The 19,235-nt window shown below is 43.2% G+C and overlaps 1 protein-coding gene across 4 annotated transcripts in view; it reads right to left on the bottom strand.

Annotated features, from left to right (window-relative positions):
• The window catches only part of MTMR2 (myotubularin related protein 2), a 62,534-nt gene that overhangs the window by 4,312 nt on the left and 38,987 nt on the right, over positions 1-19,235 (bottom strand). For all 4 annotated transcript variants that reach the window (XM_068930425.1, XM_068930426.1, XM_009690179.2 and 1 more), the window contains 10 exons: positions 19,129-19,223; positions 18,822-18,932; positions 16,597-16,698; positions 15,971-16,054; positions 7,229-7,378; positions 6,200-6,388; positions 5,031-5,216; positions 3,995-4,201; positions 2,308-2,400; positions 575-688 (listed from right to left, as the gene is read on the bottom strand). In XM_068930425.1, the coding sequence (XP_068786526.1) occupies positions 575-688; positions 2,308-2,400; positions 3,995-4,201; positions 5,031-5,216; positions 6,200-6,388; positions 7,229-7,378; positions 15,971-16,054; positions 16,597-16,698; positions 18,822-18,932; positions 19,129-19,223 (1,331 nt within the window). The remainder of the gene's footprint in view (positions 1-574; positions 689-2,307; positions 2,401-3,994; positions 4,202-5,030; positions 5,217-6,199; positions 6,389-7,228; positions 7,379-15,970; positions 16,055-16,596; positions 16,699-18,821; positions 18,933-19,128; positions 19,224-19,235) is intronic.

Genomic DNA, 19,235 nt, shown 5'->3' with positions numbered 1-19,235 from the left:
CAGACCGCAGGGCAGGGCAGGGCTCACGGATGGAAGGACCTAGAGACATGTCTTTCCTAATATTTCACGTTCTGTCCTCTCCCAGGAAAATATAAACACAGCAAGAACACACATTGAGACCAGTTACTTGCTGTAACCCGTGTGTGTAACAATGCAGACTTGTTGGTGAAAAGCAAACTAAAGGGACCACTTCAAGGAAAACTGAGGGCAAGAAGTTACCAGTTCCCACACAGAAGTTTACATTAAAGTAAAGTTCAAAGAAAAATTGCATTTGCAACGACTTGGAAGACACCAGGTGCTATTCAGCCACCAGTGAGTAACTGAAAGCCAAACTGAAAAGAGTCTGTCTGCCCAGAGGGAAACAGTATCGCTCTGAAGTATGAAGTCCCCAGCAGACAGCAGTTTACACGAAGACGAAAATATCTTGAATCCTAGCTGTTAAGATGTGGGTTTGGTAGCACGCAGACCTGCTCCTACCACTATCTCTGAGAGCTGAAACAATTTAATTAGCAGCATCTGGCAACATAAAGCAATCCTGGTACCATGTCTCCACCTCACAGAGAAAGGGTCTTACCTCTTTCACTCTCTGCTGCTCACTGCTACACAGGAATGTCCCAAACAAACAGCTGTACAGGTGATCCAGGATGGTTATCAGGAAGTACTCGTTGAACTCAAATGCTGTAGGAAACTTCAGAGAGAAGCAGAATATAGGCTGGGTTTGGGCTTTAGAACAGGAATTGCTTGTTGCAAATAAACTTGCTTCCACTTTGTGGTCTTAGTAAGGAGCTGGCCTCCCTCCTTCACTTCTAAACCAGGATTTGTCTCTGTTCTCTGCCTGGCTGGATATTCAGGATCATATTTGCCCTCTCCATGAGCAAGAATTTCTCTCTTGGAAAGCTGCTTTACACATGCAGAGAGGAATTCTGAGTGAGAGCCAGAGGTCTAAAGGGTTTGACCACTGTGTTTATATACAGTATGTAGAGAGCTGCTTCAAATTGAAGCTTGCTCTATTATGCCCACCTCTAAAGACAGGCCTTGTGACAAGACTGTGAACAAAAGGCTGCAATATACATGAAATAATGCATAAAAAGCAATGGAAATCACTTTGTGTGCCCTTCCCTGAGAGAACAGCAGGCCAGCATCACGCGATACGCAGGTCACTGGGAGTGAGTCAGGCTGACCTGGGTACTGGGTACACCCAGATCTTGCCATGAGCTGGGAAAGCTGGTGCTGATGGGATACCACCAGGAATTACAGTCAGAGCAAAACTTCTGAAACTTTCATTAGAGGGATCAAAAATCAGATTCCTCTCCCCAAACCAGATTCATTTGACTAAAACCTAAACTGAGTGGAAAGCTTTCTTAGTTTGTTTTGGTTTTAAGTGCAAATCATCTCTGATACCCATATTCAAAATCCTTGCTAAAGCTGCCACATTAGCTGCAAGAGCAACAAAGAGTTCAAGCTGCCCCAAAACAAACTGCCAGACCTTGCTAACCAGTGCACCCCTCTTTCCCGTTCCACCTGTTTCATTGCACGGCAAGCCTATTTTTTTCAGTGAACTGCCTGACCATGGCTGACACTTGCTGAAAATACAGCACAAAGATCTCAGCCAACATGAAAAAACCTCCTAGGTCCCACATGCCATCCCAGCCACAGAGGATGTCTCCAGAACTGTGCCTCTGCCATGCCTGATCTGAAGGGAGGAACTCACCTTCTGGGTCTATAAATCACGTATGAATCAGAAGCAATATGTCTGCCTTCAGAAAAACTTAAAATGAAGCAAACCCAAGTCTTCCCTGCAGTTCTGATTATGGGATCAGCTTGGGCAAAGGAAATAGGGATCTGTCTGCACCCACCAACACCAAAGAGTTCCGCTGGCATTTCAAGTCACTTACTTACGCTCCTGAAGGCACAGCGGGGAAAGCCAGTGTGTGGCCTCACCACCTCGTGAGGAGGGCTGGTGTGTCTGTTCCTACCCACGGTAAATGCAAGGCAGCTGCCCTGTCTTTCAGAGAGAGGTGGGAGCAGTGCCCACCAACGGGCTAATCTGATGCAAGTCTGCATCACAGCTCACAGCTTCCCCCATAAGTCTGTGCACTCATCAGTTCAGGCTCTTTGCTAACACAGATTTTCAAGAAACTTTTAGCCAGAGTCCAAAAAAAAAAAAAAAAAAAAAGAGGAGAAGCCCAGAAAGGAGAGCCTGTGGTTTGATTCAGCAGTCAGCTTGGCAATGACTCCAGTGGCCAGACATTGTACCACGTCCTGTGACAGTGGCATTGTGGACACCTGTGCTACCCAGCAATTTACCTGTCTTGTCATTTGCCAGACACAGTCGATGAACTGGAGGAAGACAGGAGAGCGATCTGCATCTGCGTGATTCTTATCTCCATGGCCCACTCTCTGAAACAGAACACGACAAACACAGGAGTGGAACAGGAGTCGCACAGAGCTTCATGGGGAAACTGCCAAGGTCTCCTCATACTTCAGTCATCTGTGCCTTTACAAATAACTTTAAGAAGGTTGAAACGAGTCTTGATTTAGGTATGTCCATACTAGTGAGTAAAGGAGTAAAGAATCCTTCAGTCTTTGCAGTGAAATCTCTTTATGGGGATATTTTCATGTTAAATTAAAAGAAGAGTTGTTTGAATAGAGGCTCCAGATGCTATGCTGGCACTGATTTCAGTTAATAGCTAAAGTTCAGAAGGAAAAAAAAATTAGAATGTTTTTTGCTTTAGTTGCAGCTGTCGTCCTGGCTACTTCAGTAGTACTGCGTGCTAGATATAAACACTACCTACAGACACAGCATGTGGTGATAACCATCATGAAACACCTCACAGCTTCCAAGCGCTGTACAAACACTAACCCAGCCCATCTCCTGCCACCTCAAGACAGGCAGTCATGGAAGTATCCCCAGAGGTAGGCCTCCAACTCTGACCGTGCTGCGTGGCCTTGCATAAGACACATGAGGCCTGATTCTTTATTACTGGTATAGTATATTACTTGTATATACTCCTAAGGAGCCCTAAGCACTATAAAAAGACAGAACAAGAACGTGTAGGCAACACAGAGTTCCCTACCTCTCCTGCTCTCTGCTCACCAAAGGAAATCAATATGATTTTCTCCTCTGTACGGACAAGGAAGCTAAAATGCTTACAGTTCAGAAACGAGAGAACAGTTCTCCTGAAGAAGACACTTGGTTGCTCTGTGCCTCAGTTTTCCCATCTTCCTTCAGAGGTAGGGAGCAGCATTTGACTATGCATTATGTGTGCTGTGCAGAGACCTTGTTCTAGTCATTGCCAAAATCAAACAACTATAACAGAAGGGCTACGAGCAAAGCACAGCAGGAATAAAGACTGAAAGGACACTACTGAAACACTCTCCATTTCCACCACTCTAAGTTGTAACAAACAGCTAAGTCACAGGTTCACAAAACTGCCCCGCTGCAGACTCTAGGCATACCATCACGAGGCACTCTTGACTCAATCTCAAACTGCTGGCCTTTTGCCTAAATAATTAAAAGCCTCCCCAAAAGTAGAATGTGCCTGAAGAAAAGACGAGATCAAGGCCATCACCAATTTTCCCAGCCTCTTCAACATCAGGGCATTTGTTAGCTGACAATGTCCAAGCAGGCTCAGAAAATGGTCTGAACTGGAAAGAAAGACAAATATACCCCGGCGGTCCCTGCCAACTCTCAGCAGGCACATCCATCCTGAACCCAAAGCCCACTGTTAGTTTACGCCTGAGAATGGGATATGACTTACCAGTCAGGTATCTGCAAGATTTAATACCACGTGTTTCTCATGGCTAACCAAGGCTGTCTCCAAGAAGGTTAAGAGTATGACTGGAAATATAGGCAGAAAATAATAGCAGTAGCTATTCACCTTTCTTCTCTGAGTTCAGCTGCGAGACTTCTCACAGGCTGAACTCCTTTGAATCCTTCAAGGTGGACAATTAACTCTTTCTGTTCAGTGTCTTCCCAGGGCTAGTGACTCACCAGCTGAAATCTGTGGCCGAAGCTCAGCCATTCCTTCTCCACCAGTACTTCGAAGCCCCTGATAGTTCGGTAGTAGCCGTCTAACATGAGCAGAGAAAGAGAGGTAAGCTGGGCTGTCCGGTCCCAGCCATCACTGCAGTGTACAACAACAGACGTCTTCCCTGACTCCACTTTGTCGGCGATCCTAAGAGCTCCAGCAAGAATGAGCTGGGAACAAGAGAAAAAACATTACAAAAATCTCTGTGGAACAGAAGCATAAACTGTGCATGAAAAATGGCTGGAGACAATGCTTGGACAAAGCAACGGCTCTGTTTGCTTCAAGGATAATAGTTCTATTTTATAAATAGGACAGAAAATTGTTGAACGCAGTTTTTGCTCCAGTAAGATGACAACATATGTGAACTGTAGCGTAGGCTCAACTCTGAAAGAGCCCCTGCCTTAAGCTCAGTCCCTGGACAGGTCAGCGTTTAAATCCAGTAACATTCCGTGTCTAAACATGAACATAAAACGGTCGTTGCCTTGCAGTCCCAGGCTCAGACTGGCTTCTTTCTGCATTAATAGATAGATAACATCACCTGGAAATTTTTAGGAGGAAAAGAGCTTAATTTGAAAACCATTTGTCGAAGCTGAAGTGTTTTGCCCAAATCGTCCCCACTCTGCTTGGAGTCCTGAAAGGCCCAATATACGCTCGTCTGGACCAGGACTGCAAAATCAGGAGCTTGGAAACTCTGGGACTCCTGTATTCTAACCAGGGCTTTCACAATTGCATACTATCAAGAGACACACTTCACTTCCAAAATATTGTCTTTCAGTATTTCAGCCCCTCCTTCTGTTCCTTTTCTCCTCTCCTCAGAATATCCCATTCAAAGAAACTACATTTTTAGCTGTTTTAAAATTGAAAACAAATTTTAAAATGTGATATTTCTCATCAATTGAAAATCCTACATTGGAGTTAACTTTGGATAAGTTCCCCATGGACAGACTGGCTCAGACTTGTGATTACTCTGCCACATCCAGTGGATGCAGTCATGCATACCTTGATATGCTCTAGCCAGTGAGTTGATTCTAAATTAGACAGCCAGTGAGTCTCCTCGATATTGGGGTACACAATCTCCTTCAGTTTTCTCAGTGACTCTCTCATAACATGAATATTGTGAATGTCCAGGAACACTAATTCTGCATTCTGATAGGCGTCCTCACTCTCATAGCCCCCTCCTTTAGCCTGAAGAAGAAAAACAAATCCACAAAAAGTCATTAAGGAAAAATACATTTGATATCTTATCCTCATACCTTGTCCTGAGCAAATATCAGCTGACACAGGATATTACAATGCTTGTGCTAGGCAGAAAACATTGGATTTATCTTTGAAATTAAGAACATACATATATACAGACACAGTTTGTGTCTCTTTTGTGTCTTACTAATGAAAGTTATAATTTTTGCCAAAGAATGTCACGTTACAAGCATTTTTTTTCTCTCCGTAATTAACATTTATCCCCATTCAAGCTGTTAGTTCACTGGATTCACTATTCTGCTGTTAACATATGCACCATACTATTATACAGGAGGATGTATCATCCCACACATTAATTGCCTTTCCTAGGTAGTGAGAAACAGATGAAAATAAATCCAGCTTTAGCACAGCAAACAGTTCTAGCAAGAATACAGAGCTTAGAGTGATGGCAAGAGACATCGCAGCAGGGAAGAACACAGAGACATTCCTAGTCATTAAAGATTCCTAGCTCATATTCTGAAATTAAAGACCATAATGCCTGATTCTTGGAAGTGCTGAGCATCCCTTGCTCCCATCAGAGTTAACAGCTACACAGTTCTTGGTGCTGTTAGAGGAAGCTGTCCTGCAACCATGTGAAGTGAAAAATGGTGGTATAAAAGATCCAGGGCACTGTCTTGCATTATGGACCTCAGTACCCAATGCCTTTTTCAGCTGGCTTGATTTTTTTTTTCCCTCTCAATCCCATTTCAAATTTTGGATTAACCCAAATGGACCTTCAGTAGTCATCCATTTCTGCTGATATCAGTGTAGTGTAAGAGTCTGTCTAGAAAATCACATCATTGCAAATGTACCACAGTGTTCCTCACAGTGGAAAATACTGTCTGACCCTCAGGAATAATTTGAAATGGTTATCGGAAACGTGTTCTAAATGATAACATTCCCAGCTCCTGATAGAGAAGGAAACACCTAACCTTATTGGCTACAGCATTCACACTGGGCCTTGCATCAAATATGAAGATTTTATGGGACTGAGCGTTAGAATCCATGATGGCTTGAAGGTACTTTTCATCTTCCTTGCTTCGTTTGCCACTCACTCCCACCATTGGCTGGCTACAGCGAGTGATCGTTGCTTGACTTTCTGGGTGAATCCATGACAATACCTTTGGAAAAAAATTAGAAAGTAATGCATGAAAAACGGGATTGATTAAACCAGTGAAGTGTTTTACCTGTAATGGCTTGCTCTAGGATCCTGCCATGTACTGCATGGCTGGACTATATTAAATCATGATTGAATTCAAGAGACAGAACTCTTCTGTACTTGCTCATTTGTTCTGGTTACATTCCCAAACTTGGAACAAACAAGAGGTCAGTAAATATGCTTAAGTCTGACTTTTAAATGGATGCAGACCGTTTTCTTGCTGTTGTGTGAGAGACAGACATACTTTCTCCAACTTCAATCATTGGGGGCTTATCCCTTATCCTATCCTATCTTTATCCTTAATTTAAAAATTAAGCACTTTGGGAGTAGATTTAGTTTTTTATATGCTTGAGTAAAATAGCATATTTTTAATTACCACTGAAATAATAATCATAACAATGGCTTTTGTCTTATTTACAATTGGATTTTAATAAACATTTTCACTAAGAGGTTTGCACACGCTAATAAAAAGTATCCCTCTACCCTAAAAGTTAGAGTACTCCAGACAATTGTGAACAACTAAATAGGGCTATTTTGCTTTTCCCAGGAACTGAACTGAAATTCAGTCTGGGTTTTGCTAAGTTATCTTATCTTCACATTTTGGTTTAGTCTACATCTCTTTCACAACAGCAGTTCCAGCAGATAATGCTGCTTGCTGACTCCTCAAACATCTCGCTGTCACTTTTATCATCACTGACCATTTGTTTGCTCCCTAGAATCCACTCAGCCTAATCTTGGCATTATTTGTGGCCCAAAGGTACGCGCGAAACCACATCAAAGCGGCTTCTTTTCTCACACTCACTGGTATGCGTCCTCTTGATCTGAAAGATGCTACTCTCTTTAATTCTTCATCAGGAATGTTTACGGGCACAACAAGAATGGCAGGGTATGTATCACACAGCTCATAACGCTCATTAATCTTTGTCAGTCTCCAGCTTTCATTGGGAATTCCCTAAAGAGGAAGCAACAGCAGGTTAGAAAATTAATTACTCTGAGACCTCAAAACAGTTAAATTCCCAGACCTGAAATTAAAGGCTACTTTTGTTAATCTAGGGCTTAGATTGCATTATCGTGGCATTATCTTGGCAACTTGCATTTCATGCTTCTTTGCAGAGGTAGATATTTTGCTCAGGTAACTGAGGAAAAGGACAATTACAAGATTCCAGAAAGGCTCATCCACAGCAACAGAAGTACGGAGGTAACAGAAGATGCAATACAGGGGATCACCTGCCAGCATCTCAGCTGCATTGCCTGTTCTTATTGTGGTGTTTATAAGTGAGCCAGGAGCAGGGCAAAACGGGTATAGATAGACCCCACTCTGCTCCTGGCACTTAGCTCGAACATGGTGAGTGGCAGCTGGAAAAGAGGATGAAAGGGAAGTCAGGAGGGAGAATCGGCAGTAAAACACCCCAAAATCAATGCTCAGAGACATGAAGAGATTACTGGGTTGACTGAGTTTGTTAGAAGCTAGAGTATTATACAGAGCACTCACGCAGCAAGCATCGGTGCCATTCTGTATGGTAAGGTACTGGATGTCATTTCTCTGCTTTGGGGCTGGTTCTGCGCTGATGGCACAGCTGTATAATCCCCTAAAAACACCAGAAACTTAATAATTGTGTGACTGAATGTGATCTAGACAGTAACGTAGAATTCCTGTGTTCTTACCCAACGAGGTTCTTTGGTTGTACTAGTTTGACTGACGCTGGGAGAAGAGGGAATCTGTGCGTGTACATCACTGAATTCAGTGCACATCGAGCAGGAAGCAACTCAACAGCTTCCAGTACAAGAACCTCCAGGTACATGCCCAAAAGACAACGGGGAAGAGCCTGGCAATTTGCAGGCTTAATTTGGCCAAGGCTGGGAATTAACAAATTAAAGGGACATGATCCCTACTACGTGCCTACAAGGAGAGGCTGAAGCAAGGGTGAGCACTGACACAAAGAATCTCTGTGGAAAAGACCGTGAGAAGACGGGTCTACTACATTTCCTATGTGCAATGAATATGGCCAGACCGCTAAGCAGACAGTCTGTTTTAGAGGAACATCAGCTCTTAAAACAATATATGCTTTTGTTCTAATAAACAGTACTTCATTTTAAGAAGGATGGTGGAACAGTCATTAGCACCATCATGGCTCCCAGAGGAAACAAATGATAAATTTACACAAGTCAGACAAGCTGTGATAGTTATGATTGACCCACACAGACTGCAGTTGGTTCCCTGTCAGAGTGGTGAGTCATGCAGTCAAGACAGGTCATGGTCAGAAATCTGAGGAGAGGTTAGACTTTCTGTCTAATATTGGTCACATCCAGCTCCTGAACCATCTCCAGCAATGGGGCCCTCACTGAGAAGGAAAAGCTACTATTGCAAGGGATTAGCAGAGCTGCCAGGGTCAGGAGTACCTAAAAACCCCAAGGGAAAGCTGTCGCTGACACTGTCTGAAGCCAAAGAAGTGGCAGAAATCTGGAACAGCCAGTGGGTATACACAGCCCAACCTTGCTGTTGAGGGCCTACTGACAGCTGTAGTATGCTCAGAGGTTTCTAGGCTACCTACCGCACGTAACAAGGACAGGATCTCCTGGGTGCACCAGCTCTGCTAGTCAACCAGGGAACAGCAAGACTCTTGCTTTTTGCTGCCTGCTCTTTGTCAGCCATGATCAGATTAGTTACTACCTGGAAGTGAACTAATGACAAATGACTAAATTGGTCCCAAATCAATGCTAATAACTATGTGACTGCACTGCAATGAATTCGTCAATAATGTCCAGAGATTTCACAGAATCACAGAATGGTTGAGGTTGGAAGGGACCTCTGGAGATCATCTGGTCCAACCTTCCTGCTCAAGCAGGGACCTCTAGAGCATATTGCCCAGGATCACATCCAGGCAGGTTTTGAATATCTCCAGGGAAGGAGACTCCACAGCCTCTCTGGGCAACCTGTTCCAATGCTCTGCCACCCTCACAGTCAAGAAGTTTTTTCTCAGGTTCAAATGGAACTGCCTGTGGTTCAGTTTCTGCCCATTGCCTCTTGTCCCGTTGCTGGGCACCACGGAGAAGAGGCTGGCCTCATCCTCTTGACACTCCCCCTGCAGATAGTTGTACACGTTGATGAGATCCCCTCTCAATCTTCTCTTCTCCAGGCTGAACAGGCCCAGCTCTTGCAGTCTTTCTTCATAGGAGAGGTGCTCCAGCCCTCTAATCATCTTGGTAGCCCTCCGCTGCACTCTCTCCAGGAGTGCCATGTCTCTCTTGTCCTGGGGAGCCCAGAACTGGACACAGTACTCCAGGGGAGGCCTCTCCAGGGCTGAGGAGAGGGGCAGGATCCCCTCCCTCCACCTGCTGGCAACACTCTTCCTCCTGCACCCCAGGAGACCATTGGCCTTCTTGGCCACAAGGGCACACTGCTGGCTCATGTTTAACTTGTTGTCCACCAGCACTCCCAGGTCCTTCTCTGCAGAGCTACTTATTTCTTTCCAATCTGAATTAAAACTGCTGTTGGTACACACACGACAAGGAAAATGGAAGCTGACAAGCAGTTACGTGGAAGACGACTCCTTTTCCTTCTACCCTGTAACTCAACCAATGCTCACTGAAGAGATTAAGCAGTCACTGGTACTGAAAAGGACCTTTTTCACAGCGCTGCGCAGAATGGCTGGATCAAGCAGCGTACGTTCAAGAACTCATACCTCCAAAGCTCTAAGTCTTTCAGCTGTCATTCTTGCTGCCACCATGAAGAATTCAAATGACATTTTTCCTCTGCTGTAGACTACACCAGGAAAATCCATGTCAGCTCCACAAAGAAAGAAAAGATAGCGGATGTCAGTGAGGTTCTCATTGCCCTTGCATCACAGAGAACATCCCTTTTTCCCTGACATGGGAGCCTGAATTGCAGCGCCCAAAGAGGGCTTTGGAATCAGTGTGGCTTGCTCCAAGGGTGTGAAGCAAGCAGAGCTTGAAGCAAAGCATACTAGAAGAGTTGACCACAGAGCAGCCGGATATGCATCTTCTAAGGACATTTACATGTAGTGTAATCTGTTTATTCATTCTCCTTTAGATCTGCACACTTCTCTAGCTGGATTCAATAGAGAAAGCCAAACATAATATAACGCATGTTGGGATTTCCTCATATAGGATGCATTTCACAGTGCTCCAGGTAAGCTGTAAGCATCCAAAAGCCTACTATCAAACCAACCCAGATTGCGACAGATATAACTTAAGAATCCTTTGGAGGCTCAGGACTGGCACTGGGAGCAGCCTGTGCATGAACTTGCAGGAGGAACCTAGGTATGCTTCGCTAACAGCAGGTATAAAGGTCTAGAAGCTGCTAGGGAACATTGCTGCCAGCTTTCCAGGTTAGTTGACCAGAGCGTGCTTGCCAGGGCACAGGGTCTGTCTTTTCCTGGCAAACTAATGCCACTAGTAGACCTGATTTCAGGAAAAGTCGTGCTTGATCACTGCCTGAGGACAAATCAAGGAAGGCAACATGGCCACACCTACACTAGTAAATTAAAAGTGCCGATGACTGTTCTCACTGAAACCAGCTGGCACAGAGCACCTCACATCCATACAATTAAAATCACTTATCCTCTAAACAGAGCAGTTCTCCCAGACTATGTACTGAGGATCCCCTTGGCTTGCACTAACCTCTGAACTGTGCTCAAGGATTGTTTGGGAAAATGCTGTTTGGCCTTGCAACCCTCTCTCCATCACCTACTCTTTAATATTTTCTCCACAATGGCTCAACTGCTGGTTCCAGGGTGTAACTCTGATATGGCCCAGCTGTATAACCTTGGCTCAGACTTCTTAGAACATTGCAAAGCTATGAGAAAGAGCTGTGAGAATGCCTACAGGAAGAAAAGAAACGTAAAATCACAGACAGAGGACAAGGATTGTTGCGATGGGGATCACTGGTAGCTCAAGGATTTGAGAGGGAAAACATCACCTTGAAAAGGTATAAAATCCTCAAGGAAAAACTGAGAGCCTAATGGGCAGTCTGCAGGTGAGGGCTGACAGCTGGGTCACCTATGAGCTGGTGCTGGCGTTGCTGGTGGAAGATGGCAACTCAGCAACAACCACCAAACTGAGGGAGGTGCGGAGGTTGATCCTTCTCCTCTGACTCGTGCCTGCCTGGCCAGCAGTCAGTCAGAACCTGACAGTTCTTCAGGTGCCTTCTCTGAGGAGGTGAGCACTAATGCTTAGATTAATAGCTAGATAAATCCCAGCTCTCTTTTTTGGGTATTAGTAAGTACATACTTTCAATATGTGCATATCCTTTGTCAGAGTCTCTTTGTGCATGGCTAAAGATGCCCAAACAAACTTACTGAAAAGAGGGATGGTAACAGCCTGGACCAAAACTACTCTGGGAACAGGCATAATGCCATGGAATTTAACGTTCTGCCTAGAGATGATGGAGCCCCCATGCTAAGGAGCACTCCTTAGTGCTGTTTAATCTACCCATAAAGACGTGGCCATTGTGTCATCTTCATGCACAAATAGACCTAGTCTGCCTCTGGCTAGTCATTCACACCTTACTTTAATCACCTGTGCTCATTTATCACTTGATCTAAGCATGTTGCATACCTTCCAGAATATGAGATTTTCACTTCGTTTGCAGTGTAAAGCTGTTGAAGACAGAGCGGCATGGCACTGAGACCAGCTCTTTGTAAAGCACAAGAGCGTATGTTTAAGCTTAAGCACATGAGGCTCTTAACACTGACAGGAAAAAAGTCATTTCCTTGCCTGGACTAAAACCTCTCCAACATTCTTCTACCAGATCAGCTCAACAGATTCTGAGCTCAGACATACAGGTACCTCCTGAGCAGGAGCCGGAAAGGCAGGGAGGGTCCCGAGTTACATCCCAAAGACAATTTGGACTATGAGATACAAAGATGCTGAGCATATTAGCTCAGACACAACTCTACACAGACAAAGAACAGTTGCCAGAGCCAAGCTGGTATCTCTGGCTTGTACTGCGCGATGTACTAAGCCCTGGTTGTTTTCACTAGCACAAGGGAGCCGTGCCTCATTTTGCAACGGAGACATGCCCAGCATAGACAGAGTCTCAGTTAAACCATGTGGCATTTAAAAAGTCAGTTCTTATTTTTCTCATTTAAATTATATCCGACATTCCTCAGTAGGAATCTGTTCTCGTGCTCTACCTTTCCCATCCTTGTACACTAATACTTGGCACTTCCAGCTCCTATTCAAGTATTCATGTCTATGTTTTCTCCAAAAACAGCAACCACAGCCGTATACTGTGTCTCCCTGGTACATCTGACCAGAGCATAGGATTGGACCATGACTTCTGTGGGGAAACATCACATATTTCAAACTTTACAACTCCTTGTAATATTTTCCAACTGCTCCCCACCTTGTTTAGGAAAATGAAAGCTTTAAGTTACTCTAAAGGCATCTAAAGGCCTTTTAGTTTCAACTGAGTCTTATTCACTTTGCAAGTCTGTTTTATTCTCTGCCAGTCTGCGTGTAATAAAAATCAGGGAGCAATTTCAGTTTTAAATTTCATTTGCCACATGTGATTTCACTTACTGACTAAATCCCAAACATCTCTGAGTTCCTTTTGTTCTCTACAGGTTGTTTATTACTCCCCATAGTTTTACACAATCACAGATTTTTAATAAGTTACATATTACCATCTTTCCCAAGAACACTAACAGACAAGCCTGGAGTTTACTGAGTGTCTTTCCTTACTGCCACAATCTCTATCATATCAACACACTTACACTAACCTGAAAAAAGTCATACCACATACCAGCTTGCCATGTCTACCCGTGGAGATACAGATTCTATCTTGGATCCTACTGTGAAAATCTCTTCTGGATGCCTGGTAGCTGGCTTCTACTTTCGCTCCACTCCCCTCTTTCTGTGTTCCTACTCCCACAGAGAAACGACTGACTTGGCCTAAGATGTACCAAGTTAACGCCTGACCGTATTGTTGGGTTGCATATGCCCCAGGCCAGCTCTTCTATATTAGTTTTTAAACCAATTCCAAAGGTCCTGCAGATAGTGCATATGTTCTACTCTCCTATTTCTGATCACAATTCATACAGTCAGAGACAGGTAATTCCATTATCTGATTTGATGATGCCAGTTTTGTTTCACTGTTGACAAATCCCTGCTGCCATCTCAGGACACAGTCCTGATTTATTTCAGTATTTGTTATGACTTTAACAGAACCTGGCTGGATGAAGGAAAAAAAAAAAAAAAAAGATAAGACCTTCACACAGATAAATTGAACATCCATAGTTATAAATGCCAAAATTAAATAAACAAACTAAAACATCTCAAAGTTTTGGAGAGGACATAAAGCTTCATGCTACAGGACCTAAATTAATTCTAACAAAAAGAATGATATTCTCCTCCTGGCCAGATCACAACGTAAACTGCGGTACGGTTTGCCTTCTTCAGCAGCTGGTATTGGTCACTTTTGGAGATAAGCTATTGGAAAAGACAGATTGTGTGATCTGGAATAGGAATGACTGTGGTCCATCACGGGTAAAATTCAGATAGGCTTTGTCTGCAAAAAAATTCTGTTTCAGATACATTTTTGCAATCACCAGCGTAAGCAAATGACTGGGGCTTTAGCACATTGACATCAGTTTGGTTTCTTGACATAAAAGCAACCACCCTAAGTTCTTCCTGTCTACTCAAAAATGATACAAAAACAGGTCATTACAAAAGAAACAGGGGTTGCAGAAATGCCATAAATGTAACACTGCTGCTTGTAAAGTATGCCATCTCATACGATCAGAAACAAAGACACAAGGCCCATTTTCTTTACTGGAAGACCATGAAATATTACCAATCACACACATGTGCATCTATGTATCCACTCACTAATGTGCATCTATGTATCCACTCACTACGTAATCAAGATCCCGATAAATTAAGGGTATAGCCAGTTACAATATAAAAGGCAATCTGCACAGAAAAGCCTGCATTCTGAAAAAAGAAATGCCAAGACTGAGAAGTTGGAAGAATTTACTTCCAAATTCTCAAGTGTCATCCTTTCTTCTTTCCAGGTATTGTAAGAATGTGTTTTGTACTTACTCCTTTTTAACTGAAGCTCAGCTAAATGAAAGTTGTGCTTTTCAATGGAGAGTATTTTGATAGCAGACAGGTCTCCAAAGATCTCAGTTCTAAAAAGAAATATCTTCCCCCCACAATTTGGTCTACATGTCGTTCTTTATAAACAGAGATTAATTAAATATCAAGATGCATGATTCTAAAGGAACCAATGATCACTGCATTATTTGGTCTAACCAGCCAAGGTCAACCTTAGATACGAGGTGTAGCATTGATTATGAATAGCTAATAACCAGAGTTTGTCCCTACCAGGATTTTTGATTGTGATATTTCATTGCAAAATGTACAATTTTTTTGCAATGAAGATAACAGAGGTAGGATTCATCTCACCTTCGTGTAGCAGCCAGTGATCTTGGACAGCTATTTTAGGAGGGAACAGATCACACCCAATAGGGAATCTCTCTGTCTCCATCTGTTAATGACAGTCCTAGATAACCAGCTTAGAATGCATGCCCAGCTTTTAGAAAGCTAAAGCTGGTAAAATGATTCCCTACCTTAGATTTTAGATGTCTGGGATCAGAGGAGCATCTACACTAGGCCACATGGCTTCTTTTGTTCTGTTTTATGCAAGTTTCAAAAAAATCTTTAAATTACAGGGCTGTAAATTTCTTAATTTAACAAAGGAAAATTGGTTTTACCTGACAAATTTGGATGAAGCAAAAGTTTATTGTGGTCAGGGAAGAACTGTCACCAAATCATGTTGTTCCCTCAACTTGAGCATTTTATGACATGAGTCATCTCATTATAAAAATAAAATAAAATAAAATCCTCCATCTTTTTCCCTCAGGAAGGACCACTCAAGTTTTTATCCCAGTATATCCCAGTGCTCCTAACCGACAGCCTGCCACTTCACAGTCATTAACATGTTTGACCAGCCTCGCCGGGAAACACTCCACCTGTCTGTTCCAACCTATAGTTAATCATAACTCTCTCAAGGCTGATCCCTAAAACGTTCCCCAAGAAAACAAAGGCATTCTACATTGAATTTTTTTTCCAAGTTCCTGTTTGAAGTATTTTACAGATTTTTAGTTTTAAAAGTTAAAAAGAAAAGCAGAAGAAAGAAAGAATCAAAACTGATACAAGCAAGAACTTAGGCATGAAACTCAACAATGGGATGCACATACCTGCAAAACGTATCCTGCGTTTCTCACTGCCAGCAGTGGCTGATGACTAAGCCAGAGCAATAGGTGTTTCTATCAAAGCCTAAAGTTAGCTCTCTGCAGTATGAGCAATCTCCCACTCATGCATCAGTGGAGCTACTATCTGTAAAGTTGTACTGCTGTCATCAGTCACTGTACTATGGAGAAAAAAGCCCTCAGCCAGCTTGCAAGACATTTGTCAGTGGGATCATTCTCCAATCCATGCAATCTGTAATTATACTGCAGCACAGAGCCTCACTTCTGAAGAGCAAAGAGAATGAGAAAGGATATGGCTCATGACCCACCTGTCTTCTATACTCCCAAACGGGGTCATAGACCTTCCATCCATTTTCTGGAAAAATCTCTTTGTACTCAAATGCAAAAAGTGGCTGAAAGAAAGAAAATTTATCATTAAGTACTCAAAGCCCATTTCCCAGACATTTGATATCTCAGATAACTCCTGACAGGTCCTTTTTCTCTCCCCTCTTCTGGACTACTTTTATTCTAAGGCTTTATGACAAATAAATCAACATGCTTACTCTACAAGGTAATTAGTATAGATACGTACCTTCCTCTATACCCCTTATCTTGCTTGTCCATTACCTAGTACTTCATGGACAAAAGAAGTTTATTTTTAAAAAGAGAAGGAAAAAAATGCCTGGACAAGCAGGCTCTTACATACTAAGAACTAGATTCTTTCAATCAGTACTTGGAGCAACAATTGCAGAGCCATAATATGAAAAAAACAAATAAACCGCGTTCCACACTTGAGAGCAGTGCAGTGAACATTAGCCGTTAGCTGAACGTGCTTTGAATATTCTCCATCCGTTATTGGGACCAAGTATATATATACACCAAGTATATGCTACTGAACAAACCTGCTTACTGCCATTCTGCATGTTTTGGCATCATCAAAAAAAGAAAAACATACCAGATTATTTGAAACTGGAAAAGCATATTTCATTAAATTCTCAAATATGGATCGTCTAGTCCTCCCCTCAGGCTTATGAGCAAATCGCAAGTTTCGAACATCCTACGAATAAAGAAGAAAATCAAGTCATAGATATCTTAACCACTTCAACACTCAAAGGAACTCCAAAAGCCAGCATTCAAAATGGAGTCACATCACGATGCTCTGTCTAGTACTGGTTTACAGCGTACTTTGAACAGTGCAGCACCTGCAGCTCAGGGCTTGGTTCAGTGGCCAGCAGTAGCTTCCGACAAAGCTTGCCACAATCCGCAGGAGTGGACGGAGGGCGCAGAATTGCCTGATCGGCAGTGTCTTGCCTCTCCACAAGGCTCCCTGCCTGCTGAAATGCCAGGGGGAGAGTCAGCTCAGGGACAAGCTATCTCTGATTGGCAGGACTTTGCGAGGCTGATGTCCCACCTCCTACAGGGCACTGAAGCCAAGCCATGCCACATATAGCTGGAAGGACTGCCTCACGAAGTACTGCTGATTGCAGACAGCCGGTCTCCGAGAAGGACGTCGGCCTAGAGCTACCACACCTAGGGAGCCCAATCCCAGCACAAAGCAACCAATGCCACCTCCCTATAAAACCCCCACCTCTCTCTCGGAGCACTAGAGAGGAGATCTGAAACTGAGAACTCCTCCACTTTGCACAGCAGCACAGTTTCTACAAAGAGGAGTAACCCAAGACCTCTTTTCTGTTCTCATCTACAAAATCAAATTCAGAAATGAAATAAAGCCAAGGTTTAAGATGGCAAGATTTTCCAGGCAAACCCAAAATGCAAACACTTGCAATAAACAGTTCAAAAGCCATCAGCAGGAAATAAACTATCAAGTTCAAGCGTATGAAGATCATACAGCAGGTCAGAAAACGAGACAGACAGAGAAAGACTTAGCTGTCTTACATTATTTAGATTAGGTAATTGTTTTCAGATAGAAGAAATTTCAGGACGCATAAGCTATATCTGTACTGCTCTGCTGGCAGCACCAAGGACTGCCGTGCATCTTCTGGGCCAAGTGTCCCAAGCTGGTGTGTATATACGCTGTATGTAGGGCCAAGACACCTATCCTCCAGTTTGCGCCTGGGTTTCCCACCAAGGGAAACAATGCAGTTTACATCAAACCAGATGGTGTGCGTAAATCTGGATGTAAGCAATGTGGTTGAGCAGAGGACAAGGAATCCAGAGCAAAACAGGGAATAAACTGACCTGCTAGCACAGGTATCCTTGTTAGCCAAGGAGGACTGTAACTGCAATAGACTGAGGGAGTAGCTGGGCAATTTGGTATGGATTATACCAGCTGCCCTTGACTAAGTGTGCTGACACCTTGTGAGTCTGCTTAGCTTTCTGGTGCTAGAGATCCCAGTAGTGATCAGAGCTATTTGAGGCTCGTTTTCTTGCCTCCATCTACCCTTATCCACAAAGTAACATCCTTTCCATTTGAGGGGGGTCAGACAAGACCTAAGGGCTAAGCAGCCCAAGACCTACCACAGCCAGAATTCACCTCTCCCCACATTGTTACTGGGGAGAGCAGAGGGGCTGTGCCTTGGTGAGCAACTGAGATATGGATGTACAGCTACGGATGGTGGCTTTATTTACTTTGTGGGCCCATGCTCATTAGTCACAAGGAAGTGATAACTAATTTTTTACTACAATTTGCATTTTCAAGGATTCCAAGAGCTCTTGAGAAGCATACTTTGAATGCATACTACCTTGAAAGAAACGAAAGAATGGCCTGAAGGAGAGCTGAGGGTTAATCCCCACTCCCTCACCAAAATACAACAGCAGGTGGAGATAAGCTAACAATTCAGGGAAAAAAAATTGACCCTTTCCTGCTCTTCAAATGCAGGTCACTGAAACCCATCCTGTATTCCACAATGTCTTACTGGCATATTCTGGCGGGCAACAGAGAAGACCTGAGACTTAAATTACTGGGATGCAGTCCTAGGTTTCTACTACGAAGAAAAAAGACATTACTTAGCACACAGCCTGAATAAAGGTTTAGGTCTCATCTCTAACGAGTAGAGTTGGAGAATCCCTAAAAATGACGTTTAAAAATCAGACATTTTTGAAGCGTGCGAAGCCACACTGATTGAAAAGCTTTTGCAGAACTTCCTATAGTATTACAGAGAAAAACTTTTAGAATATACTTTCCCCTTCCCCTACTTTAAAACATAGACAAAAATTTACCTTGCATACAATCTCCAACCCATAGGAATTCTCTCCACGACTGGAAGCACCTCCAATTTTCTCCACTCTGTTGATTACACCTAAAGATGCATCTAGGACAAAAGGAGGGTCCTGTAGACAGTTGAAATTTGTGAGTTTAAAAAGGGAGGGGGGAAGAAGCCCAGACCCTGTTCTCTTACATCCATATTCCCAAACATATAGCTATGATACACACAGAATTATACTAAAAAAGACCCTAGGTCTAAAGACTGAAACGACACATTTTATATCAAATAGCCAGCAAAAGCAGATGGTTTCAAAAGCTTACCCGTTCCATGCTTTTAAAATACAGTCTATAATTGGTAACAGTAAGAGTTCCTCTGATTGCGCCAGTGAACGGGCAGATGTAAGTAACATCCTTAGCTTAAAAAATTA

The sequence above is a fragment of the Struthio camelus genome, chromosome 1, assembly GCF_040807025.1.
Source record: "Struthio camelus isolate bStrCam1 chromosome 1, bStrCam1.hap1, whole genome shotgun sequence".
NCBI lineage: Eukaryota > Metazoa > Chordata > Aves > Struthioniformes > Struthionidae > Struthio > Struthio camelus.
This window is presented reverse-complemented; position numbering and strand designations above follow the sequence as displayed.